Source organism: Balaenoptera ricei, chromosome 11, assembly GCF_028023285.1.
Source record: "Balaenoptera ricei isolate mBalRic1 chromosome 11, mBalRic1.hap2, whole genome shotgun sequence".
Taxonomy (NCBI): domain Eukaryota; kingdom Metazoa; phylum Chordata; class Mammalia; order Artiodactyla; family Balaenopteridae; genus Balaenoptera; species Balaenoptera ricei.
The window spans coordinates 30,521,402-30,548,661 of record NC_082649.1 but is presented as its reverse complement, the minus strand read 5'-3'; the positions used below and the strand labels follow the sequence as shown (position 1 = coordinate 30,548,661).

Genomic DNA, 27,260 nt, shown 5'->3' with positions numbered 1-27,260 from the left:
TGGGTGCATCCTCGCAGGAGGCGGTGGAAGGAAGCAAAGAAAGACGTGTTTTCCAAATTGCCTGGAGCCAGGGCATGACAGGGTTGAGAAGCCCTTTGGACGTGGGATGATGCATAAAATAACTTCATGGAGCCAGACCTCTGATCTCCTGGGACTTCCCAGGACGTTACCTGCGCCCGTTCGGTGCAGATGCCCTCCAGTGCTTACGGGGGATGCCAGGGAAGTGACATGAACAGGCCACTTGGTCTCAGACTTGAGGGCACAGGACACGGACATCCCACTTTTGATCCTGCCAGACAGCCTCTCTGAAGATGCTTGACTGATATTCCGTTTTGGCTGGAATATGTGGAAACAGATTTGGGAAGGGGCACACACAGGACATTCTTAGAAACGAAACAGATGCATGGTCTAGTCATTTCCTAGGGCTTCTGTAATAAAGTACCACAGTCTGAGTGGTTTCAAACAACAGAAATTTATTCCCTCACAGTTCTGAGGGCCAGAAGTCCAAAATCAAAGGCTTGGCAGGGCCTTGCTTTCCCAAAGCCTATAGAGGAGAGTCTTTCCTTGCCTCTTCTAGCTTCTGGTGGCTTCTGGTGGCTCCTTGGCTTGTGGCAGCATCACTCCAATCTCTGCTTCTGTCTTCACATGGCTGTGTTCCCTGTGTGTCTGTCTATGTTCAAATTTTCATCTTCTTATAAGGTTGCCGGTCGTCTTGAATTAGGGCCCACCCTAATCCAATATGACCTCATCTTAACCTGATTACATCTGCAAAGACCTATTTCCAAATAAAGTCACATTTACAGGTACTGGGGTTAGGACTCCAACATATCTTTTGGGGGGACATAATTCAACCCATAACACGTGGATATGTGAAAAAGCAAAGATGCTATTCATATGATATTTATTGGATCTATTGTCACTTCAACTTTGGGTTCATCCTCTAATTGAGGCAATGGCTTTTTATTTTTGGCTTTAATTTCAAAAAAGAGATAAGTTGGTATGATGTAATATAATGTATAATAAACTCGGGTATAATGAAATTATAATACAAATATAGAAGGGGGCTGTAAACCTAAGGGGCAGGGAAGTTACTAGGGACCTAATTGTCACATGAAGTATTCTTAGAAGAGGGGGAGGAGGATTGGGAAGAGGGAGGAAAATGATCAGAGAAGCTTCATGGATTGAATTCCCCCAGTACCTCGGGCAGATTGTAGCATGACATTGATGAGGGAGCATGGTTAGAGAAAAACAAACAAGGCAGCACCAGCTTACAGTGTGTGGTCCTAACATTCCAGAAGGTCCTAGTGGTGGGAGACTGTGGCGTGCTCACAGAAGTAGTGGTACCAAGAAGAGGACTGAGGTGAGAGCAGGTCCATGGGGTTACCTCAAGGGGTACCCGTGGGGCGTGAAGCACAAAGCAGTGCCCGGTTCCATATCACACATGGGCCAAGTGGGCGGGGCCTTGCAAGCCAGGGCTGCCCTGGGATTCCCCAAAGCCAGGCATCATCTCTTCACCTGACCTTGGCTCTGATCTACGTGTGATAAAGGGTATTACCTATCGATTACAGTTCTTAACTGAATTCTGTAGAAGGCTCTCTTAGCTGGTGTTTCTAATGTTCCTAGGGTTCCAGGAAGAGGGGCTGATGCTAGCAATATTAAATTAACCACCTGGGGAAGAAAACACATGACAATCGATGCGGATGGTCATGCTACAAGCCAGGTTGAGCACCAAGGGCTGAATCTGGAGGAGAAGCATTATGGCCATTTATAACTTTGCTTCCGGAGCCTAAAGATGCTGTGAATGGTCTTGCTTTAAAAAATAAACCCTATGAGTTCATCCAAACCTGTCATAAACAGATTTTGACACATATTACATAATTTTCAAAGTTGGTAGGTAGCACTGTAGCATATTCACACGATTCAATTAAAACATATAAAAATGTGTACAGAGAAAAATTTCCTTCCTACCTTTTCCGCTTCCGTTCAGTTCCTATCCTTCCCAGCAAGGAACATTATTAGTAGTTTTTTATTTATCCTTCCAAGGAATTATTACAAATTTGCCAGCCAACACAGATATATAATTCTATTTCCCCTTAATTTTTTACACCAAGGTAGCATGCTATATGCTTTTTCCTACAACTATTCATATGAGTGTAAAATGGGGTATGTACATGTTTATTCATTACAGTGTTGTTTGCAACAGCAAAAATTTGGAAGTAACTCCAGTGTCCATCAAAAGGAGACTAATTAAGTTATGGAATATCTCCACTATGGAGTAATACACAGTTGTAAAAAAAAAAATAATAATGAGGATGAGCCCTATGTACTTATATGAAAATATCTGTAGGATGCATTAAGTAAAAACTTTAACGTATAAATAATGTATTTAGTATGTATTCGGGGTAAGAAAGAAGGAGATAAGAATAGATATATTTTCATTTTCTTGCATCTGAATAAAAAACAATCTGGAAGGATTCACTAGAACCTAGTAAAGTCTTTAGTTACAGATGGTGAAGGAAGTAAAATGATCAGAGACAGGGAAGGGGGTGAAATTTTCCAGTATTTATTTTGTTATAGTATTTTAATTTTTGAACCATGCAAAGTGTGTTTTCTCTTTAAAATAAGACATACAATAAAAATAAATTAATTAAATGCACATCCCCAGCATCTGATAAGCATACCACAAGGAACTTACCCTACAAATATTTCTCACACATGTTCAAAAATACCTGCAAGGAAGTTCGCTGTAGTGTTATTTCAACAGCAAAAGACTGGAAATGACCTAAATACCTATTAAATGTAGACTAGTTAAGTGAATTAAGTTACATTCAAAGAGTGAAACACCATGCAGATATTCCAAAGAATGTGAAATACATATTGATACGGAAAGCTCTCCAAGATATAAGTAAAAAAAATGCAACATAAAAAAACATCGTGCTCCCATTTTTGATAAAATAAATTTGATGCAGGCACATACTCCCATGTATCCTGTATTTCTATTAAAAAAAAAACTTGACGTGCAACGTCGTGTGTGTGTGTGTGTGTGTGTGTACACACATGGAAAATTTCTGGAAGCAAATACAAGAAATTGCTAATGGTGGTGGCCTCTGGGAAGGGGGTGAGAGTGTGTAGGGTAGGAAAGTCACCTATTTTTCATTGTAATGACTTTTGAACTACATGCCTTTTACTGTGTGCATTTTTTTCGATTAAAAATATTTACAAATAAATCAACAAATAAAGGTATATCCATACAATGAAAACTGCAGCTGTAAAACAAACAACTGAGGAAGATTTTTATGTACTTATACAGAACAGTTTCCAAGATACGATGTTAAACAATATATTTTTAAATTTTAGCTGCTACAGGGTTTCCCATACTATGTGTTACTTGGTTGACGCTTCTACCTGGTTCAACCCACACCAATTTTCATTACTTGGGGTATGAACATGTCACATCCCTGCCTTTCAGATCAAGGATGGCTATTTTTTGTTCTGGTATGTCTTCCTCACCTCTAAGACTTGATACCAGTCTTTTGGGTTGAAATCCTAGCTCCTACTGGCTTGTGAACACAAGCGACTTAACTGCTGTGGGCCTCAGATTCCCCATCCGTTAAAAAAAAAAAAAAAAAATAGAATACATTATAGGAATGCTGTAAGAATTTGCAATAACTATTTAGCACATAAGGACCCAAGGGTAAGCATTTTTCAAGATGGTGGCTGTTACCATCATTAATATTCCTTGGGATGTGGCCATCGGAAGTGTAGACAGGAGGGACCACACCCTGGTTTTGCACCAGGAGAGGCAAGGCTTTGTGTGTCATGGCCAAGGCTGTTCCAGAGGAAGCCTAGCATTTGGCTGGTCTTTTTGGCCACAATAGCCTTGGGCCTGTATCTCAGAGAAGCAGCTACTAATAATAGTTCAGAATTCAATATTCTCTGGGTGCAACTGGGGCTGTGTTTTGCTTCTACGGTGCATTTACAGCCCCTCTTAGGGAAGCTTATTCTCATCTTTTAAGCATGAATTGTATCTAGTGGCTCCTCCCCACCCCCGCAAGATGCCTCTTGTTGCCTTCTGTTGCCCTAGATCCATTAGTCCTATTTGTGTTTGAGTCTCTGTTTATAAAAATGTCTTTCAGAAGAGGAAGTGAGGATGCTCATGCTGTCTTTCTTCACTTTTACAGAGTTAAAAAGAGAAAGAACTGCCTCTCCACTGTCTCTCCGTTTCATCTCCCAGGGCAGCTCTGGGTCAATTGGTCTCACTGATTATCTAGTAGGCTTCCTGCCTTGATGCATTGACCAGGGTCTTTTATTATTGACTTTGGAGCTCCTTGTAAGGTACTGCAAAAAAGCATTTTAAAATAGTGTCTAGTGGGCAATTTACATTTTAACTGCTCCTTTCACTACCCCTCACAACACCCTCATGTAGTTCCCTTTTCTAGAATTAAATAACCACATCATAGCTTTTGGGCTCCATGTCTCTTTTAGATGTTGAACTTGGCCCTGTTGTGGTCTTTATTTATATAGTGGTTCAGTTAGGGTCTCATGCTTATTCCCATTCCTCATCTTTCTCCTAGTTCGTGTTTTCAGGTTATATGGCATCTTGATAAATTAAGGGCCATATAGTGCCATCTGGGCTTGTTTTTTTGAGAATCCCTCTGAGAATCACTGACGCTGTGATAAGAGATTGTGCTCAAGGAGTCATGTGATCATGAGAATGTGGTGGGTGTGAAAGGAAAGACTGAAGGCCACCATTTTCCAAAAGTCCTTTGGTTCCGGGTGAATGTCAAGTGTCTTTTCCCCATTAATTAATCTAGGATTTAAGATCAAAGATCTGTCTGTCTCTTGGGTTTTATTTTAGATGTCACAGTACGTTGGAGACCATTACCCTAGAAATACAGACCTGGATTTCAGGTTCTCTCTCGTCACTTTCCTACCACACTTTTACAAATCTCAGTGGGGCACCTGCCAACTTGCCACTTTCCTTTCTCTTTACTTTAGCCACACTCATCTTCCCTAAGGGTGGGCCCAACCTTATTCTGAAGGTCAAAAGCTCAATGAATGGTGAGAATTTCTTGTGGAAATTTCTAGTAGAAAATAACACTTCACAAGTCCAATACTAATGTTTCCAAAGCTGTAAGCCAGCGAGGACCCCCTGTCTTCCCCCACCACCAACACACAAATACACCTTCCCATATTATGTTCCCAATACCCTGAAGACGATACTGGCAGGGTGTACACTTGGCTTAATCTTACGTGGCCTCAAGTAAGGATGTGTTTTTTATTTTTTAATTTTCTTTTATTTAAAGGAGGAATTCTACACTTTTTTCCCCTTCTACTTTAAAACTGTACCAAGAAGTCACAAGGGGATCAGCAACTTCCTCAAGAAACAGTTTATACTCAACTCATTCCATGATGCGGCAGCCTCATGGGGATGTAGCAACTGAGTTACAGAAGAAATGAGCACAATTTCTTGTGCTCTCCAAGAGAGAGAAAACCTAAAGTCAGTAAAGAAAATGGAATTGTGCACTTGGGAGAGATCTTCAACAAGTAGATAAATAGATAGCAGTCAGATATATTTCACTTCTCAAATTGAGAAGAATTGAAAAACAATACAACCCAATACTGGCAATGATGTGAAAATATAAGCACTCATATTCTTCTGGCGAGAGAATAAGTTGGAACAATCTGGAGGCAAAGTTAGCAATAGTATGTATCAGGAGCCTTAAATTCTGCATGCCTTTTGATTTGGCAATTTCACCTCCAGAAATCTATTCTAAGGAAAAAATAGAGGTAACAGAGAATCTCACCGATTGGAACTTCATTATAGCATTGATTATAAGAGTTAAAAATTAGTAATACCCTAAGGACCAAGTAATAGGGAATTGGTTAAATGGATTGATACATAAGAATGATGTCATAGATGAAAAGGGGCTTGGAAAGATGTTCTTGCTATATAAGCAAGAAAAAAACATTAAAAAAAACAGTATAAAGAGTGTTAGCTGACAATTACACCCCTCCCCCCCAAAAAACCCAAACCAAACTAAACCAAAACAAAACAAAACAAAAAATACACTAGAAAAACTTGATTGAGAAAAGCTAAGTTTATTAGATTTATTTCAATAAAGAAGAATACAGAGTCTTAGTAGTAGAGCAGAAAGTGGAAACTGCAGGAGGAGGATATTTACAGGGCTTTACGCCAGAGCTGAGTGATTGATTATAAGGTGGGTCTTACCAGGTGGGGAACTGGTGGGGATTGAACGACATATGACATAACAGCTTTGGATTGATGGACACAGTAAGGTACGGTCTTGAAACAAACATTGTTGAGCAAACTGTTGATCTTGATAAGTAAGCAAGTATTTTCTGGAGCAAATAGCAGGTTACTTGTGCCTAGTCCTAGTATAGTTTGGCACAGAAACAGGAATATATGTTTTGCTCATAACTGTTTATCATAGAGACAAGAAAGTACTTTGATTTCAGTTGTCAATAATAGCTCTTTGGTTAAAAAAAATTGTTTATATTTATATTTCAATCTCACTAGAAAATGCCTAGAAAGATAACTACGTGTAAATTAAAGGTGGTGATCTCCTGGTGGAGGGGTTACAGGTATTCTTTTAGTTTCTTCTTTTCTGCTAGTTTGTATTTTCTAAGTTTTCTCTAACGAACATATATTCAGAAAAAAAGATGCATTTGTTTAACTCATATTGAGCCAGATAATTGCAGGACTATAGCATCCAGAGTCACCCTCATTTCAGAACTTCTAATCCATTTCTAAGTACACCAAATCGAGGCAGAATTTTGTGGCCAACTTGGGGAACTGGCTAAATCATTCCCTAATCACAACCATGCGATTCAATGTGCGTTAGACGGCTTTTCATCTTTTCAGACAGATAAGCGCTGTACAGACTGTATTAGAAGGATCCATTCTTCAGATGTATAATGAAAGCATACTGAACAAACACAGACATGCATTTCTGTCCTGGACTCTGTTATCATTCTATTTTCAGAATTATGATACAGTGGGGATCAGGGACTCCAGGGAAGTGAGGAGTGAGATCCGAGGTGAACCAGAAGTCTCGAATACTGTCTCATGACTCTCCAATCAACCACTGATAAATATTTTTGAGCATCTAATATTTGCTGAGTGCTGGACAGGTGAGGCATGGCACAAAAATCGGATAACCTACGTTCCAGTCCTTAAAGGAGCTTAGTTTCTCATTGGGGAAGGGGCTATGAGGAGTGATTGACACACAGGGAACAATTCCAAGTAGCTACAAAATGGCATATAACCAAGCCACAGGTCGATCTGGACTTGATTCTATGCTGGTCTCTATTATGACATTTGTATTATGCATCTTGTGTGGTCTAGGCTCCAAGTCCTATACAAATTCACTGGTTTGAAGGTTTGGGACATTGAGATATTCTAGTTAAAGACGGGTTAAACTCAAATTTTTTAAAATGTCCTTTCTTTATATTGAAAATCTTTCCAAAACTTGAGTCTGCTTTACTTTCTGTATAAATAACTGTAGCTCAGTGAACCTAATTGCAGGGCCCACAGTCATTCTCATTGCATCTAGATGATTTCATTCAGTGTAGATGAGAAAGATAGGAGGCTGATGTGGATGGGAACTGACTCCAAAATAGCCTGAAATTTACTTTAAAAGACAGTCCCCCAACACACACACACACACACATTCCTAGTATCCATGTGTTTTCTGGTGATCATCTCTTTCCATTAAAGACTACAGTGAGATCTTCCAACAGATTGAAGATTCCAATTGGCCAAAATGTCATTCCACTTGAAATAACCCTTTATTTATTCATAAATACTCTTCATCAGGCATTTCATCATCTCATAGGCAAGATGCCTTAATAACCCCTGGGGGAAACTGAGACTCAGAAAGGGACTTTGTGCCAAGTCACATAGTAACTAAGTGATGGACCTACGATTAAAATCCTGATCTCCTTGTTTTCAATATTCAGCCTCCTACCTCTCTCATCTGATACCCCATGCCTTTCCCCACAAGGCAAAACTTACTGGGGACTCTGGCAATCTTAAGCTACTAGACATAAAAGTAAAAAAGACATGGCTCACAACACCTTTGAGTCTATGAGATGCTCTCATCTCCAAGTCCACCTTTTGGAAGCTTCTCTGGAACAAGGCGCACTTCTCCTCAGTGCCAAGCACAGTGATTGCCACTCGCATGCCCCTTGGTTTTGTCATAGCATAGGGAAGGAAACAAGATGCAGAGAGATGAAGATCCATGTTCCCAGCCCTTGGTCAGCCTGTAGAACAGACCCTCTGCACGCAAACAATAGAAACACAGAACACCTCCTGGGTGAACAAACTGATGATATAACTGGCTATTAACAGCAACAACAAACTTGGCTAATATACCACTTAGGATGTTTTGGCCACTCATAGTAATAAACAAATAAGCAATAAACATCCTCAAACAGTCTAGGATGTATTACAGGACAAGAAGTGCAGTCTCAAGGTTTGACATTTCAGCAGCTCGGGGTCCCATCAAGGACCCAGGCTCTCTCCACTCTTGTTGCATTTTGCGGTGTATTACTGCCTTTGCCTGAGGCTTGGCCCTCATGGTCTCCAGAGGGCGGCAGCACTTCCAGACCTCACACCCACATTCCGAGGGAGCACCAGAGGCAGTGACTTAGGGAGTCACTTTCTGAAAAACAAGGAAATCTTTCTCAGCAGTTCCTGAACAAACCTCCCCTCACAACACTGGGTGAAACTTGGTCAAGAGTCCACTCTGAAACCAACCACAGCCAGGAGGACAGGCTCAGACCATTCATGATTCACCCCTGAACCTGGGGTTGGAACCATTTTCACCTGAGTCACAGGAGGGTGGGGAAAGTGTGGGCAGGTGGGGAGGAGGGAGGAATGGGGAAGTGGACTCCTGACCCCATCAGAGATCACCAGAGGAAGATAGGGGTGGTTGGGATGGAGAGATGACCACCAACAGTATCTTCTCTGAGCTGCCGGCTGCCTCTCCCACCAGGACTTATTCCCTGAGTCAAGGGTCTGATCTCTTCCAAGGGATGAGAAGCTGTTCTGACAGAGCACGGAGAGCACAGAGGACTTCTGGGAGCTTTGCACCTTTCAGCAGTGTGAATGCTCACAGAGGTCCTCCTCAGGTGCTACGTTGACTACAGGTAAATTCTTTTTTTTTTAATTTTATTTTAATAAATTAATTAATTTATTTTTTGGCTGTGTTGGGTCTTCGTTGCTGTTCGTGGGCTTTCTCTAGTTGCGGCGAGCGGGGCCTACTCTTTGTTGTGGTGCGAGGGCTTCTCATTGCGGTGGCTTCTCTTGTTGCGGAGCACAGGCTCTAGGCATGCAGGCTTCAGTAGTTGTGGCATGCGGACTTCAGTAGTTGTGGCTAGTGGGCTCTAGAGTGCAGGCTCAGTAGTTGTGGTGCACGGGCTTAGTTGCTCTGCAGCATGTGGGATCTTCCCAGACCAGGGCTCGAACCCATGTCCCCTGCATTGGCAGGTGGATTCTTAACCACTGCGCCACCAGGGAAGCCCCTACAGGTAAATTCTTACTGAGGATTCTGGGGACCTTAATCCAGAGTCAGTGACATGATGCTAAGGGTGGGAATTTCAGACCAGGAAAGCTGATAGGGCGAGGCCACCGAGGGCCAAGAGAGAGCTTTGGGTGCAGATAGATCAGTCTTTTAAGGTGTTCCTTAAATCGTACCTACACTGTCACTGCTGGCCCACTCTCAGGTACAATACACATAGGAAATTGAAATAAGACCCATGAAGGAACATCAGTATATTTTTTTCACCTGGGCCATGCACCATGATAGAATATTTAGCTTTGCTAAAATAAAAATCTGTTTTTGGATGGCTGAGTCACAAGCTTTTTGCTTTTCCTTCTGTTCTTCTTCCTCCTTTTTTTTTTCTTTTCTTTTTTTTAATTGAAGTATAGTTGATTTACAATGTTGTTAGTGTCAGGTGTACAGCACAGTGCTTCAGTTTTATATATATATATATATATATATATATATATATATATATATATATACATATATTCATTCTTTTCCAGATTCTTTTCCCTTATAGGTTATTACAAAATACTGAGTATAGTCCCCTGTGCTATACAGTAGGTCCTTGTTGGTTATCTATTTTACATATAGTAGTGTGTATCTGTTAATCCCATCCTCCTAATTTATCCCTCCCCCCCTACCCCTTTGGTAATCATAAATTTGTTTTCTATGTCTCTGGGTCTATTTCTGTTTTGTAAATAAGTTCATTTGTATCTTTTATTTTTCAGATTCCACATAGAAGCGATATCATATGATATTTGTCTTTGTCTAGCTTACTTCACTCAGTATGATAATCTCTCGGTCCATCCATGTTGCTGCAAATGGTATTATTTCATTCCTTTTATTACTTTTTTTTTTTTGGCTGCATCGTGGGGCTTGCGGGATCTTAGTTCCCCAACCGGGGATTGAACCCGGGGCCTCGGCAGTGAAAGTGCCAAATCCTAACCACTGGACCACCAGGGAATTCCCTATTTCATTCTTTTTTATTGTTGTGTAATTTTTATTTGCTTTTGATTTTTAAGAAGAATGAACATATTTTCTTTTATAATGGGAAAATAAAACAACGTTTGGGGAAAAAAGAGGTATTTCGTACACATTTCAAACAGCATAGGAAATCCCCACCTCCAGTAAGAAGTCTGATGATCGCCTTTGTAATATTTGAAAATAAACCAACTTTATTTGAATCAGTCAATATCAATCAAGACTGGAAAACAAATTTATAACCAGTTCAGATTCATGAGGAAGACACTCAGCAATATCTTCATTAAAAGGCATTTTACATTATTAAGGCTTGAAAGCAAGACCTGTTATTTTATCACCACAGTTAAAGGTCTTGAGAAAAATCAAGTTACCATCATTGGGAGTGTCTTTATAAAATGAAATGTTTGATCTTTTATAAAAGCTAGGCTTCTTTTGCTAAATTAGTTAGCGCTCCAGCTTATAAAATGGGATAGGCAGGTGGTCAGGAAAGATAGACAAATTCAAACATCAGCTGGATATTTTATATTTTAAATATATGCATAGTCAATATTGCAAAATCTCTAATTATACATAAATACCTTAGACAACTGTATCCTTAAAATTGTATTTCGCCAAAAAACAGATTGCTTTTATAGAAACACAGATTAGCCCAAACCCTACAATGAGGCAATTTTTAATTTTATTTTTGGTTGGGGAGGGGAGCATTGGATCCATTTCCTTGAGTAACATTAAGTAAGATTATGCACACTTTGGATCATACCTAATTACGAAATGAAAGTATCCTGAGACTAAACTGGGAGGAGAATATTGACAAAGGGAGAGGAAGATGCATTCATAGGAGGGCACGTGTTGTTTGGATTAAATGCCAAGAGCAGTGGATAGAAGATAATGGGCCTTGTGTGCTAGAAGGGTCCCAAAGCCAATGATGTGATCACTTCTGTCCTAACATCAGAACCAGGACGCTTCACAGGCACACTCCTTTCTCTAATGCTTTAGGTTCTTTTTAAGGCTACATAAAAAAAAAGAAAGTGATCCCTTGTGAATCATCGAGCTTAGTTTTAACCATGAGTTAATGCTTCATCTTTCCAAGGAGGAAGACACCAGCATCTTGATTCCCTCTGCTGTTGAACTGACTCCTGGTCAGTGGAAATAGGAGCCACAGACGTACCTACTGGATGTCTGCTGCCCCGAGACCAACTTAATTTCAGACAGACTCTCCCTGTTTCCTCCTGATGAAAAACTTACTAGGCAGACCTGCACTTTCCTGACTCTGCCTCCCTTTTAATTCTATTTGTCCAGACCTTGCTGATTTCTAAGACTCTTAGATCTTCAGGGTCCATTCTGGGCATGATGCATTTTGCAACAATTCTAAGATGCTTGGTCTTGTCTTTCTGCAGAGTGGCCAGTGGGCACAGGTGTTGTGAGCTTCTGTTATTTCATTCAGCGCTAGAAAATTCAGCCCAGGAAACCTCACTCTTGCCATGGCCCCTTTCTAATGAAAAGATCAAACTCCTCAATGGCCCCACCAGCACGAGAAGTGAACGCTGAAGACAGTGCCATTTCCTAGGAAGCTGAAACCGGTTTGAGATCCTGTGGTCGAACAACCCAGTGGAGTGTGGGTTTCACTTTTCAACTCATGAGCTTGGTGCCAGGTAGCTGTATCCTTGTTCAAAACAAGACAGCCATACTCATGCCTGTGATTCTGAATTGTCAGGTGATGAAGGCGTGCCATAGAAGAAACTATGCTCTGGACCAATCCAGATTTTACTGACCCAGCTCATCTTTTATAGCTATTAAATTCTTATCCCATACCCTCTTGGGGCCACCTGAGAGGCAGGCAGGACTGAGAAGATGGGTAAATTCAACACAGTCGTTCTGAGTATGATTCTTGTTTCTCCCCCACTATGCTACTCCACCAAAAAAGCCACAGTGATGTGAAAGTCGAAGGAGAGTGTTAAATCCAGAGTAAAACAGGATCTTAACCCAAATAAATCCCCTTTCAGCGTCATTGAAATGCTTTCTGAGGCATCGATATGCATTCCAGACCAATGACAAAGGTCACCTCCCATCTTAACACTCTGGAGCCCAGGGTCAAACTGCAGACCATCAATACTCCCTGAGTTGGTTCTGGGGACACCTAAGGACCTCTCCACACTGTTGCTGGGAGATGATAAGCTGTGTACGTGACAAGGTCATGGCCAAAACCCAGGGAGGCTGAAAGATCTGGAGAAAAATCTCTTTGGAAAAAAATAATCATAAGGCAATATTATTATTATTTAAAAATATTCTGATAAATCTGGTCATAGACATTAAAGCTTTAAATCAATAGTCAGTTGCATCACATGATAATCTCCTGTTGCAATAAAAAGATAGTCCTGGATTGAGTACCAGAAAGTGCCATCCATCTATAACTCCTCTCCCTCTTCTAAGTGGTTACGATGGATCCCATAACTGTCCCAACCCCACCCCTGTGCCTTAATATTGCTATTTATGTAAAACTAAGTCAACCACAGAAGGAACATCTAGAAGCAACAATGTTGATTTGGTTTGGCTTGCTTGTTTTTAAAGGCTGTGTTTAAAGACTCACCAATTGCTGAATTCTGAATATCAAAGCAGAGTCTTGGTGTGCAAAAACTCCTCTGGGGGAGCTACTCCACTTGAGCGTCCGCCTGTTTTCTCTGTCGCTGGCTGTCTATGCTTCTCAGATGTGCTTTAAGAAGAGCGCCTCTCTGGGTCTCAGGAAAGTAAACTGCCTCTTAGATCATCATGCCTGTGCTGTGACGTTGAGGGAAGGATTTCTGGGACAACAGGATTTCACACTACTTAAAAGGCCTTTGGGATCATTCAAGCTTTCACCTCCCAGGAGGCCAGTTTGGGGCTTTTCCCTACAGTCAAAAGGACTGTTTCCTTACCAGTTCTTTTCAAACATCTCCAGGGACAAAATTACCAGGGGGTCTGTGGAAAGGTTCCCTTAGAGGTGAAAATGCATCCATTCCTTCTGCTTTTTGAAAGGTCTCAGGCTTATAGGATGTCTTACTCAGAAATGTCGTCTTCCTCCCTGGGCTAAAGGAGACCCTCCTGCTTCCTCTCCTTGGCTCTGATCAGTGGGCCCCTTTTATCTCCAGAGATCCCTGGAGGCAGGTAGGTCCGGGGATTGCTTGGGTTAGAGTCTGGTGATGTTTCTACAGGAAGGCCCTGTGCCGTCCTGCCCTCACTGAGCGGTGAGCCAAGTCCTGGGGCTTTCAGGCACTTGGGAGTCTCACTCGCCACCAACAGGCAACGCAGAAGGAAGGATTGTTGGAGGTGAGGGTCTGTGGCGGGTGGACTTTCTCCCAGGGTGTTCGTGGGAAGAGGGAGCTGATGACTAGTTCATTTTTCTTCGTTTCCTCTGCACAGGTCCCCGTGCTCAAGCAGGGTGAGCTTTTAAGGAGGTGAAAATCAAGGAGAATGACTACAGAGCGAAATATTAGTTAAAAAACAGTTTCTTCTTTTTCATCTGGCAATTGAGTCAGATGGTAGGAAAATTTACCCAGATGCGTATGTATTTTCTGTTCGAGTTTAAACCACATGGTTTCCCAATCAGAAAGGCCCACGGACTTTATTCCTAAGCCTCCGCGATCAAGCCACCTCCTAAACGTATCTCTCACCCATCGGAGGCTACAGTTGATTCAGAGAGCACCCGGCTTAGCAGACTCACATCCAGGAAGAACTTGAAGAGACCGGACAGTCATTTTTGGCCAATTCTTGGATTTTTGTTATAAGGTGGGTAGTTACATGACATCACCAGTTCAAGGCTTAGTTAGATCATAAGAGAGAAGACCTGTCTAAAAGATTCCCGGGAAACGTTGAGCCTCCTAAAGACCTTTTTGGATCCTCACCCATCCCTCCACCCCCCCACTCCCATCTGCTTTCTCAGAGACCAAAATTCACTCGTGGATAAACACAGTCAAACCCAGGCATGTAATCTCCAGTGAAACCACTCCCATACGCAAGCAAACCCCATGGCTGGTAGACCCCTTGGGCCTTTTGGCATTGACACTGCTCCCCTCCCCTCCCCTTCCCAGTCACCCCAGCTTGGAATTTCATGCCAATTTCCCTTCCTGGCAAGGCCTGGACAGATAAAAATGGAGATCTGCATCAAGCCAGGTACTTGATAGTATCAGACTGTGCCTGGCACTGCAGCAAACTGAGACTGAGTCTGAAATAGTTTTCCAATCTGGCCTTCAGTGCCCGAAGTGACAGGAGTGCCAGAAAGTGGTGAGTGAGTGGAGGTGTGTCTGCCGGACGCCCAAATCCACACCTGCTCCATTCTTCCCATTCACCCTCTGTCTCCCCCTAACAAAGCACTGCATCTCTTTCTAATGAGAACTAAGGTGGCCTCTGGCCTTGGCCTTGGAGTTACTGACAAAGGGGAGAGTGGATGAGGACAGGGTGTTGCACGTGTCTAACGCAGCCTAGGAGACATTTTGATATTGGCAAAAGCGGCCAGTGACCATCCCACAGACGGGTTCGTTCTCCCGCACCGACCCCAAACACGCTGAACCCAGCCCAGGCCCGAAAGGCTGAGAGCTTGACCGTTTCTCTCATTTCTGCTTGCAGATTCCTGCCTGATCAGATGGGGATGGTGCCGACCTTCATCAAAGACAGCAGGCTGGGGTTCCAATGATGCCAGCAAGATGCGGCCTGATAAAAACAGAAGTTTCTGGAGGTGACGTGGAAAAGGAGTCCGTGAAGCTGGAGTCCTTGGGGAGATGGTGAGTCTTTCTGCAGCAGTGATGGGGCAAGACGGCCAAGTTCAGGATCGGCTGAGGCGCTTGGCCACATCCGCATAGGCCAACTCGATCTCACTGTCGGCCGCGCAGGTGTTGGTGAACTCGTCCCGGGTGTAGGCGTTCTTAAGGTACCGCCACAAGCCCGTCATCTCAGCCGGGAAATTGTAGTTGCGGTATTTCTTGGCCACAATCTACAAGAGATGGCAGGATGGAGATGGTGTTAAAGCATGAAACAAACCACCAGGAAGGTGTTAGCGGTGTGACCGAGTGTGTGCACAGCGGGAAGACCCTCCATGCATCCCAAGGGGCCAGCAAGATGCTTGTCACGCAAGGTGGCAGTGCTGCCTTTTTTTAATGCAATTTTGTTTATTTTATTTATCTTATTTATTTTATATTTTATTTATTTTTATTTTATTGTATTTTCTCAAGCAAATATAATTTGCCCTTTGACTTAGTAATTCTGCTTCCAGGGATTTTTTTCCTTAGGAAATACCACGGGTGTACAAGAAGATTTAGCTACACACATAGGACCGTAGGACTATTTGGAATAGCAAAAAATGGAATCCAACACAAATGTCCAACAACACATGAATGGATAAATACGTTCTCATACATATCTGGAGAGCCATGAAAAGTGATGCAGAGGAAATCCCAGTGACTTGGAAAACGCTTCAAGAAAGACCGTTAGGGCTTCCCTGGTGGCGCAGTGGTTGAGAATCCGCCTGCCAATGCAGGGGACACGGGTTCGAGCCCTGGTCTGGGAAGATCCCACATGCCGCGGAGCAGCTGGGCCCGTGAGCCACAGCTACTGAGCCTGCGCATCTGGAGCCTGTGCCCCGCAACAAGAGAGGCCGCGATAGTGAGAGGCCCGCGCACCGCGATGAAGAGTGGACCCCACTTGCCACAACTAGAGAAAGCCCTCGCACAGAAACGAAGACCCAATGCAGCCAAAAATAAATAAATAAATAGATAATTAAAAAAAAAAAAAAAAAAGAAAGACCGTTAAGGTTGAAGTGTAGTATAAGGCATTTGGAGAAATACGTAGGATGACTAGAAGTACATACCCCAATCTATTACCAGTGGTTACGTCTGCTTGATAGAATTATAGACAACTTTTTCTTTTCTTTTTTCCCTATCCACTTTGTTTTACAAAGCATCCATTATTTACAGAAGAGAATACAAAGCATAAAACGTAAGTTAGGTATAGGAATGCATATGTAGGTTCAGGGTATGTGGGAGTGAACAGACAGTGATTTCTGTTCTCTCCTTAGTTCCACACTCGGGGCTGTGGACTTGGGCGTTCTGGGGAAGTGGTGTTTGTATTGAGAGACACAGTAGCATAGTGGTTAACAGCGTGGGCTCTGGATCCCAGCTGACTGGATCTGCCATCCTGACCCCACTACTTGACAGCTGTGTGACCTTGGACTAGTTACTTAACTTCTCTGAGCCCCAAATTCTTTTCCTCTAAAATGGAGGTAATAAGACAAGCTACCTTGGAGTAATAAATTAGTTAAAACACATAAAATGATTGGGGGGGGGGGTGCTGGCTCATACTGGGTGCTCAAGAAAGATGACCTGTTGTCAGAATTCATCGAGACCCACCTTTTGCCCATTGCATGCATTCCTTCCTAGGTAGGGGCTGCGTGGTCTCTTTAATAAGGTCTCTCTAGCCAGGGAGGGCTTCGAAGACGTGAGACCTGTGAGTCACAGGGGGTCTCACACTCAGAACGGCCCTGCTCTTGGTTTAACACTCTGCTGTCAACATCTGGAAACTGAAGACTTTTTTAACGGGCACCCTTTTAGTTTCGCTGGGCACTGGGGCTTGCACATTGGCTAGTCTTGCCTCTACCCCTCGGGAACTGGGGGGGAGAGAGCAAAGAGTAGCCTCTCTCCTACAGCACTGACTTCTGACTCCTTTCCTTGCTTTCTTTTCAAAGAGGTCACCAGATCACTGGCCCAGGGGTCCTCCCACTCAGGGAACCCCCCAGACCAGCCACTCCGGGCTTTCGTCTTCATCTGGGCACCAGTGCTGTGCAGGGTTCCCCCAGAAAGCAGTTCTGAGTGAGGGACACCGATGACCTATTGTATGAACAGCTCAGTCGCATAGACAGGACCACATTCCAAGGAGGATGCATTTCCCCGCTCCGATCTCCTCCATCAGTTTTGAACTTCCATTACGGCCCTAAGCTCTATTCTACTCCAAATGACAGTCAGTTCATATCCTCCCTCTCTTCCCTAGATTGTGAGCAGTATGAGGACAGGAACCGCAGCTTCTTCATTTCTGTCTCCCTTGATAACCTCAGTAATGCTGTTGATAAGAGTAACAACAATAGCAAACATCTATTCCCTCTGTGCTCTGCACCAGGCACTGCCTTAAGCACTTGGCAAGCTACTGAAATCTCTAAATAAATCTACAAGGAAGAGTGTGTTATATTCCCATTTTACAGATGAGAAAAATAAGGCAGAGAGAGGTTAAACAAGCAGGGAGGGATTCAATAAAAAGTTGTAATTAATCTTTACCATCTTGTTATCCGAACATCAGACAGAGTGCATCTAGTGTCAAACATATATGATCACTTAACTTTAAAGCCTGAAGATCCTTTGCAATGAGCAAACCGGAGTCCCAAGAGATTTAGTGGTTTATACAATGTTACACAGGAAAATAATTAATTCAACCAGTATCTGTTATCTGTAATTTTCTATTAATCACTAATATTTATTACAGTCTCTGTTGCCTAATCCAATTCTTTCCACTTTGCCACTCAGCCTTATGTAAATGATAAAGGAATAGCTCTACTCAGAATTCCTCCTGTGCCAATTATTCAGCTACTGTTGCTTTATATCCAGACCTACTAGTGTAGCTGCACCGGCTTCTTTGTGATGCTGAGACTGGGACTGCAAAGCTTACCTCTGCTTTGCCGGCAGCTCCCCTGAGGTTCTGACAACAGGGGGTGCTAGAGAGAGGCTGCGTGTCTGGAGGAGGGAGCAGGGACTGGCCCCTTCCTGTGGGTTTCCTGTTCCTGTGAGAGTCTCCTTTTCTCCAGTAGCGGCAGCTGAATCCCATTTGCCATTTTGCAAACGCTCGCAGGACCCGTGTCCTCACACCAGCTCAGAGAGGCCGGCACACAACCGTGAGCCCACCACTGAGCTTGGGTCCCAGCCCCACGGGCCGCTCTGAACTCTGTTCTCAGCCCCAGCTAAGCAGCGCCCCACCTCGGAGGCCCAAGGTGTAGCTCTGCGGAATCCCTCAGGGAGTTCAAGTTTTTTGTTTTTTAATTTATTTTGTTGAAGTGTAGTTGATTTACAATGTCGTGTTGATTTCTGCTGTACAGCAAAATGACTCCATTATACGTATATATTACACATTCTTTTTCATATTCTTTTCCATTATGGTTTATCCCAGGATACTGAATATAGTTCCCTGTGCTGTACGGTAGGACCTTGTTGCTTATCCAGTCTATGTATACTAGTTTGCATCTGCTAACCCCAAACTCCCAGTCCGTCCCTCCCCCACCCCTGCCCTTGGCAACCACACGTCTGTTCTCTCTGTCTGTGACTCTGTTTCGTAGACAAGTTCATTTGGGTCATATTTTAGATTCCACATATAAGTGATATCATATGGTACTTGTCTTTCTCTTTCTGACTTGCTTCACTTAGTATGATAATCTCTAGATCCATCCATATTGCTGCAAATGGCATTGTTTCGTTCTTTTTTATGGCTGAGTAGTATTCCATTGCATATATATATGTACGTATATGTATACACACATAGATATATATTACATCTTCTTTATCCATTCATCTGTCAATGGACATTTAGGTTGTTTCCATGTCTTGGCTATTGTATAGTTCAAGTTTGGATCATTCCAACCTCTTCCCTCTGCCCTGCTGCCCTGAAGGAGGAACCTCAAGGTACATTTTGTCTTTCTAGTTCTTAGTACTTAGCACTTCTTCATATTAAATTATCTCAGTTAAAATAACTGGTTTGGGGTGGTCACTACCGAAGCCACCTGGCAATGTCTGTCTAGCATAGGTGGGGCCGATAACACAGGTGATGGAATCAGGGTCCTTCAACAGAGCCCTCTGCTTGCTGCAAGACGGCGGCTCCTTGGGTTTGCTCGTGAACCTTTAGAAAAGGCTGTCTTGGGTAATGAGAAAATCCATGCAGGGGTGGAGGCTCCACCAAGGGAAGCAGCTGGAAATTGCCAGAGTGAATGAAAAAGGCCCACACCATGTAAAGTGATGCAGCCCCTGTGGAAAACAGTATGAAGTTTTCTCAAAAAACTAGAAATAGAACTACCATATGATCCAGTAATTCCACTCCTGTTTATACCCTAAAATAACGAGAACAGTATTTCAAAAAGATACATGCACCCCAGTGTTCATAGCAGCACTATTTACAATAGCCAAGATATGGAAGCAACCCAAGTGCCCATCAACAGATGAATGGATAAAGAAGATGTGGTCTATAGACAATGGAATATTACTCAGCCTTAAAAAGGAATGAAATAATGCTATTTGCAGCAACATGGATGGCCTTGGAGGGCATTATGCTAAATGGAAGAAGTCATACAGAGAGAGACAAATAATGCATGTTGTCATTTATATGTGGAATCTAAAAAAGAAAACAAACTACTGAATATAACAGAAACAGATTCATAGATACAGAGAACAGACTAGTGGTTACCAGAGCGAAGGAGCAAAATAGGGGTAGGAGATCAAGAGGCACAAACTACTACGTATAAAATAAGCTACAAAGATGTACAATATGGGGAATATAGCCAGTATTTTATAGTTAACTATAAGTGGAGTATAACCTTTAAAAATCATGAATCCCTATGTTGTACACCTGTGACTTATATTGTACATGAACTATACTTCAACTTAAAAAATGGAAAAAAACAGAAAGAAAAAGTCCACAATAAGGTCAAGGCATCGAGCAAAAAATATTTTTCAAAATTATCAACTGATCCATGGGGCAGCCTCAAGTCTCTACATCCTGGAATGTATTTTCAAGTTTTTAAAGGATATATATATAATATGAGCTTGAAAACGGCAGAGATGCAACTTATGAATGTATATTTGTATTTATATACATAGCTCCCTTCCTGTTTGCTTCAGCAGCTGAACAGGTCCCTGTGCCATGTGAGGGTCCAGGGGCCGAGGGTCCCAGGGACAGCCACAAGGGTCCCGTGTGTCCCTCCCTGCCTGGATCCGCGCACCATGACCTTGGCCAGAGCTGGTTCTTTCCTCACACGTTGGCTTGTGCGGGAAGATGAGAACAGAAGGCGGCCAGACAATGAAAGTTCAAACCAGGCTGTCAGTGAGCAGCGGGGCCAGAGCAGCTCAGCCTCCAAGGATGCAGACAAACTGAAGGAGAGCCAATGAAAGAGAGAGGGAGAGGATGAACACGGCAGAAGCTCTGACGTCCGCAGGAACCTCCATGCTCATGTTCTGAATTTGCTTTCATATGAAAACAGTTAGCTCCCCCAGCCCAGATTAAGCCTCGGCGTCTGAAGCCAAACTGGAGGTCTGACTTGGCTCCCCCTTCGCGCTTTCCACACTTCAGAGGTTTGCCAGGGCTCTGGGATCTGATAAGCTGGGTCAGCAGAAATCCAAGGAGACGGGAGGTGATGCCCAACCTTTGTCCCCTCGCAGGCCATCCTCCCTCCGATCCCCGGCTCCTGCAAGTAAATGACACACTGAACTTCATCCCAGGACAGGAGTGTAACTTAGTCGTCCAGGGCTGGAAGGAACTGGAGAAACCAGAGGACGAAGCCCGGGGCCTGGAAGATCCATTTGTTCACCTGATCAGACACGTGATTCTTGAGTGGGTGGTCAACCCACGTGTGAGTGAGAGGAGGAGGGACGGAAGTGAGGGGAAGAGGCGAGAAGGAATGTAATCCACATCTCTTCTTTTGGGCATGAGAGAAATGATTCCCCAAAAGAGTAAAAGACCTGCCCCAGCTCCTGCTGCTAGATGGTGGCATACACGGAACCGAAACTTGGGTCTCCGGACTTCTAGAACAGGGTTCTTTCCATTACCTCACTCTGACAGTGTAGCTGATAGAATCATATCACCCCTAATGGTGCCACTTGTTCCTCAGGAAATGAGAATAAAAGATGTTTTGGAGGTGGGGTGGGCGTGCAATAATTAATAACTTCAAAGACATATAGCTTGGCTGGACCTACCAGTGACCATTGGCTTGGCCCAAACCCAAAGTGTCTTCCTATTAATAGACTGAATTTGCTCTGCCCATCAGCCCTGGCGAGCATGATTCTCTCCCAGCCTCCAGCCCTGACGTGACCCGCAGGAACACCAGTGTGTGCACAGCTAACATTTCAACTCAAGCTGGCGTGTGTTCTGATTGGAGGGCTCTGATTTCCAGCTCAGGACATCAGCTGAAAACCAGTAGGCAGATATCCAGCTGATAAATGATTGAATCTGATCCTCCTTAGTGACAGGTGGAAAGAAACTGGGGATCACAAGCTAGGTGATCAAATGGTCAATCAATGAGTATTTATTAAAGGGCTACCACATACCCACCATCATGCTTAGAGAAGACCTGTCCTCACAGAGCTTTTTGTCTGAGACAATGAGATATTAACACATGTAAAAGTAGAGAGCAGTCTAGCTCTACGATCACACTGTAATTTTCTCTGGTCTGGTGAGGGTCAGAAAGGGATGTGATAGAAAACAAACTTATGGTTACCAATGGGGATAGTTGGGGGGCGAGGGGTGGAGATAAATTAGGAGTTTGGGATTAACATATACACACTACTATATATAACACAGATAGACAACAACACTATAGCACAGGGAACTACACTCAATATCTTGTAATAACCTATAATGGAAAAGAATCTGAAAAAGAATATACATATATAACTGAATCACTTTGCTGAACACCTGAAACTAACACAACATTGTTAAGCAACTGTACTCCAAGAAAGATGATTTTAAAACACACAAATAAAATGGTTAAAAAAATAAAAATGAATAAAAGGATGTGAGAAGAAGTATTAGTTTAGAGAAATGTGGGAGACACAACTGCTGTCTTCAAATGAGATGAAGAGAGCAGCCCTGTTTCGTGTTGCTCCAGAGAACCAAGGGAGCAGGGAGGCACGTTTGGGCTCCATGTAAAGAAGGATGGTTTAATAACTGGAACCGTCCAAAATGGTAGGGCTGGCTCTGTAGGCAGAGGGCTCTTCGTCATCAGAAACGTGCAGTCACAGCTGCACAGAAGCCTGTCACAGACACACAGGAAGGGGTCCACTTTGGGGTGGGAGATTAGGGTGACCTCAGAATTTCCCCCTTCTTTCCAATTCTCAGATCCTAAGGCTGGCGTAGGAAAGGGTTACACTGCAGGTTAACCGTGATCAGTAAGTGTGGCAGTAGCAAGAAAATGCCGTCACTTCTTGCAGCCTCCAGCTCTTCAACTGGTAGATGAGGAAGACGCCTGCCTGCCCCAGAGAGTGGCTACAGGGAATCAGAAGGTGCGTCTGCCCACAAAGCAAACATGCATATGAGGGCACGCTTAATAGAGATGTCGGGGTGTGGCCAGTGAAAACCTATGAGGAAGAGGTAAGGAGGAGGCCTGTGGAGTGACAGGACTATATATAACTATATATAACAGGACAATAATAGCAACTATTACCTATTGAGCCCTTACAATATGGCAGGCACTTTCAGGCCACACTTAGTCTCCCAACAGCCCTAGTTAAACAATATGTGCCTATGTTACAGGTGTAACCTGGAGCTCAGAGAGGCTATACAGCCAGCACGCGGCGGAGGCTGACTTTGGGTCCCAGTTTGCGTGACTTCCGAGCTCTGACTCTCCATCAGCAGGCGGCACTGTCCTCACCTCACCTCCACAGGTGATCCGGGCCTTTGATGGAGCTGGATCTGGGGAGCACCTGCGGATAGATAGAGCGCTTTTACCTTGACCACATGGAGCTTGGGCAGCAGGTTGCAGTCGGCCAGGGTCAGCTCGTCTCCATCCAGGAACTTGCGCCGGGAGCCCTTGTCCTCGTCCCCGCGAGTGTTGGCGTCGATCTCCTCCGGCAGAGGGGTGTTCAGGTAATCATCCAGTTTCTTCAGTGCCTTGGTCAGGCCTCGCTCAAGGGCTGGCGTGGAACAGCAAAAGAAGTGTCTTTAGTCAACCTTCCTGCTGCTGGATACAGCCACGGGGTCTTCAGAGCAAAGGAGCTTATCCAGAATCCTGTCCCCCTCATCATACCGGCTCCCCCCACACTACAGAGTACCTGACAGCCAGGTACACGATGCCATAGAAGAGTATTAAACAGCCTGAAAAAGCAAACCTTAACCAAACAATAAACATTCGCTAATCCTTGTTTTTGGAAAAGATCATATAAATACAGAAATACAACCATCAGGATATCTATCAAAGCTTGTACAGTACCCCTCTCCAACAGATGCAATAATAATTGTCAGTTTTCATTTTCCTCTTTTGCTCATCTAAATTTTGCCGATATTCCGCAGTTAACCCGCTTAATAATTTTGTAGAAAGAAAGAACTATTAAATAAGTAAATAACAACTGCATAGAGGTCCTAGGACAGAGATAGTCACCAGATTTGGGGGCAGCCTTAGCTATGGCTAACCCAACCTGAGAAGGAGAGGTGTGAAGGCTTCCAGGAAGACGTGACCTAGGCCAGTGAGCACCCATGTCCGGGGCTGCCCCCAGAGAACCAGTGGGTATCAAGGAGGCATCCTTGCGTTTAATCTAGAGGGGTTGTTCTAAAAATCAGAGCGGTCCAAAATGGAATGGCCAATGCACGGGGCAGCAGACTCCGCCAGAAATGTGCGACCCTGCCTGCATGCAAACCTGTCACGGATACAGCTCAAAGAGTGAAAATCCGAAGGAAGACAACGTGGCAGAAGATTTTTCCAGTCTTGCCCCAGTGATTATCTATCAAATAATTCACTTACGTATAAGAACAGAACAAAATACTCAAAAGAGCAACTATAGAAAATCACTATCACCCAGTGTCATTCCACCCGGAATCTCACCGACCACTCCAGTCAGAGAACCCTAACCTAGAAACTGTCCACCTGAGCTGGAGGAGATGGCTGGCCAGGTCATGGGCCAATGCACCTGTGTCATCAGCCCCACCCCCCAATGACTGATTTTTCCAGACTCTGGTTTAGAGATTGACACCGAGATGCTGGGAATCAGTCCGGGTGTTAATTTCAGCAGCTAAAAGGAGGGAGCTGCCTCTGGAGGAAGAGCCCACAGGACCGTGCTCTTGCTCAGATTTTTCCCCAACGCGCCTTCTGTTAGCTCCTCCTCACATAACCCGTGTTCGTCTTTTCATAGAAAGACTTTGTCTGAGACAGTGAAACGACACCAGCCCAAGATACAGCAACTGAATGCTTACTGGAACATTTGAAAACAGGCTGGAGGTTGGATGCGGTTTCTCAACACTTCCTTCTCCCTGGCATTTGAACTTGGACTTCATCATCTGCTTTGTGTTTCCAGTTTGGGAGAATAGAGTGAGCGGGGCTGGGAAAAATGCTTGTATTCCCCTTAGTAATTGTCTAGACTGGGACGGGACTGCAAGCCTGTTCAAGAGCGCCGGCAGAGGGCGCCAACGCTACTTCTTAGCACCCCAGCTCACGCCCACGGAAGCAGCTGTGATTTATATTGAGTCTGTTTGCTTCAACAAATCCCGCTACCCCTTTCAGTTATGGAGATGATGACAAAATCTTGATTCTAATGGAGAAAGGAAAAATCAGATAGAATGCCTGCTGAAATTTGATGAGCTGATATCATCCGAGGGAAAGAGACATTGATGGGATACGAGACATTTCAGGTTCTAACCCCAAATGCCCCCAGACACCTGAGCAGGTCCCTGCCCGAGTGCCCAGTCTTGGAAACGTGAAATTTGGTAAGAGAGGCCTAGAACAGCAACTGAAGCTCTTTGGGAGGATAGTTCTGGAGAAATTTCAACTCTCTCTCCAGCCGTCTCTTAAGGTGGAAGGGTAAAGTTTGGCAATGGCAGAGCACGAGAGATTCTAAGCTCCAATTCTGAAGCTCAGTCCCTAGAGGAGGAAATTCAGTGGCCTGCAGCTTGGCTTCTCTTACTGACTGAATGTCCAGCCACAGCCCTGTCCCTTACCCTCCCTCGGGATCCTTCTCGGTGACAAGCTGTGTTGAGAGGCAGGGCCAGAGGGAGGGAGACTCGACGTGCCTGTGTGCTAACACACTGCTGTGTTGTTGAATGACAAAGGCCAGCACCAATACATTCTCTGCTGGTTCTTTCCCCCCTACCTGCCAACTCATTCATTCTTCTGACCCCGGCTCAATCTGGCATCCGTAGAATTTAATGATCTCTTTTGGCTGATGGTACCCAGGTCATGAAACCGTTGCTGTTAAACTTTCTGCTCTGGTGAGAGTGAAGGGGATGTGAAAGAAACCAGAGCGACAAGAAGATGTTAATTCCTTCTGTGTTGGCATTTGAAACCCTCCTCCAAAAGACTTCCTCTGAGTAGCAGGATGGCGTTGGGCGGGGAGGGTGGGGGAACCTCAGAGAGCAGCAAGGAAGCCTGAGGCCAGGGGACCCCGAGACCCGGGACCACTAACGTCCCAGGCACTTGATGGATCCCCGGTCCTTGAACTGCTTTCTTCCCCTCTCCACCCCACCCTTCCCGTAAAGATTTATTCCGTACCACACACAAACACAGTGGGTAAAATATGTGATGAGGAAACAAGGGGAATAGTTCATAAATATTCTCAGCCATATGCAAACAATCTCAAATTTATTTTTCTCTTTTTTAAGGAGGAAAAAAAAATCCACCCATTCCATGATCACTTCCAGATTCACTGAGGTTGATATTACATAAGACCCAATATTGTTTTCTCATCGTAGAGAAATAATGACTTGGAAACGGCAATTTGAGCTAAGAAAATAATATACTCTTACCCGGGCATGGAGGCTGAATGGGGACCAAGGAGCCAAGACTCAGCCTCCAACAAGCTCTTGCAAGCAGGGCTCAGCCCTGGTTTGCTGGCATGCTTTGTGCAGTGGGGATATCAAGGAGCAAAGAGCCATGCAGACCCCTGGGGGCTCAAAATTCACTTGGAGCTGAGCAGATGTCACAGGTGGCCTTTGAAAAGACAGGAGCAGCCCTGTGGGCCCAGGTTGCTATGTTCTCAGTTTCTCGTATGTTATTTTTCTCTGGCACGTGAACTTGCAGACAGATAAGAACCAGGGGTCCACCTCTGATCATGGTCGGCAGCCTGGATGGGGGTCTGTTCACCTCTCCCGTGGAGAAGGAGATGGTGGTCACTGGGAGCCTACCCCAGAGCGGGCACCCTGTACCCTGCTGTGTTCCTTTTCCTGCTCGAATCCTGTTCCCCAGCACCAGCACGAAATACACCTACTGATGTTCTGAAGTGGACCAGGGGTGTTTATGCCACTGATCATTTAAATATACACAACGAAGCTATTGAGATGAGAGTTAGTATTCATCCCCATTGAACAGATAAAGACACTGAGTCTTAGTCCCATCCAAGGCACACAGGCCTGTGCCAGCAGGCTGTTCAAACGACTCCTGGGACGTACCATGAAAAATGTATCTTGTTTTGTTTTTAACCCCTTTGCTCTTCCCGACAAGCTCCCAACCCGTGGGTCATGGGAGAACGGCAACTTTAATTTAGTCCATTCTGGATTAGAATCTAGTTGATGTAATAATCTAAATAGTCCCTCTAGGGAATTCTCAGTCTCTTTTGCATAAAAATGCTCCGTTACTCAGAGAGCCTCCTCTCCCCTTCTCTTCCCCCTGAGTAGATGGGGAGGTGGTGGGGAAGGAGGACCCTGGGACCTCCTGGCACTGGGGAGATGGGAATCCTGAGGTCTGTCGGGTGGAAGGCTTGGAGAGGCTACCACAGGGGCTCTGTCTCTTCTCAGTGT

At 44.2% G+C, this 27,260-nt stretch overlaps 1 protein-coding gene and 1 non-coding gene across 3 annotated transcripts in view; both read right to left on the bottom strand.

The window, feature by feature from the left end:
- Nucleotides 1-6,082: 6,082 nt before the first annotated feature.
- Nucleotides 6,083-27,260, bottom strand: part of LOC132374641 (chloride intracellular channel protein 5) — a 113,444-nt gene continuing 92,266 nt past the window's right edge. For both annotated transcript variants that reach the window (XM_059938575.1, XM_059938577.1), the window contains exons 5-6: nt 23,268-23,452; nt 6,083-15,516 (exon numbers count right to left, since the gene is read on the bottom strand). In XM_059938575.1, the coding sequence (XP_059794558.1) occupies nt 15,349-15,516; nt 23,268-23,452 (353 nt within the window). In that variant the 3' untranslated portion in view covers nt 6,083-15,348. The remainder of the gene's footprint in view (nt 15,517-23,267; nt 23,453-27,260) is intronic.
- TRNAE-UUC (transfer RNA glutamic acid (anticodon UUC)) lies at nt 10,463-10,535 on the bottom strand. The gene has a single exon. It is a non-coding gene; the product is annotated as a tRNA-Glu (tRNA).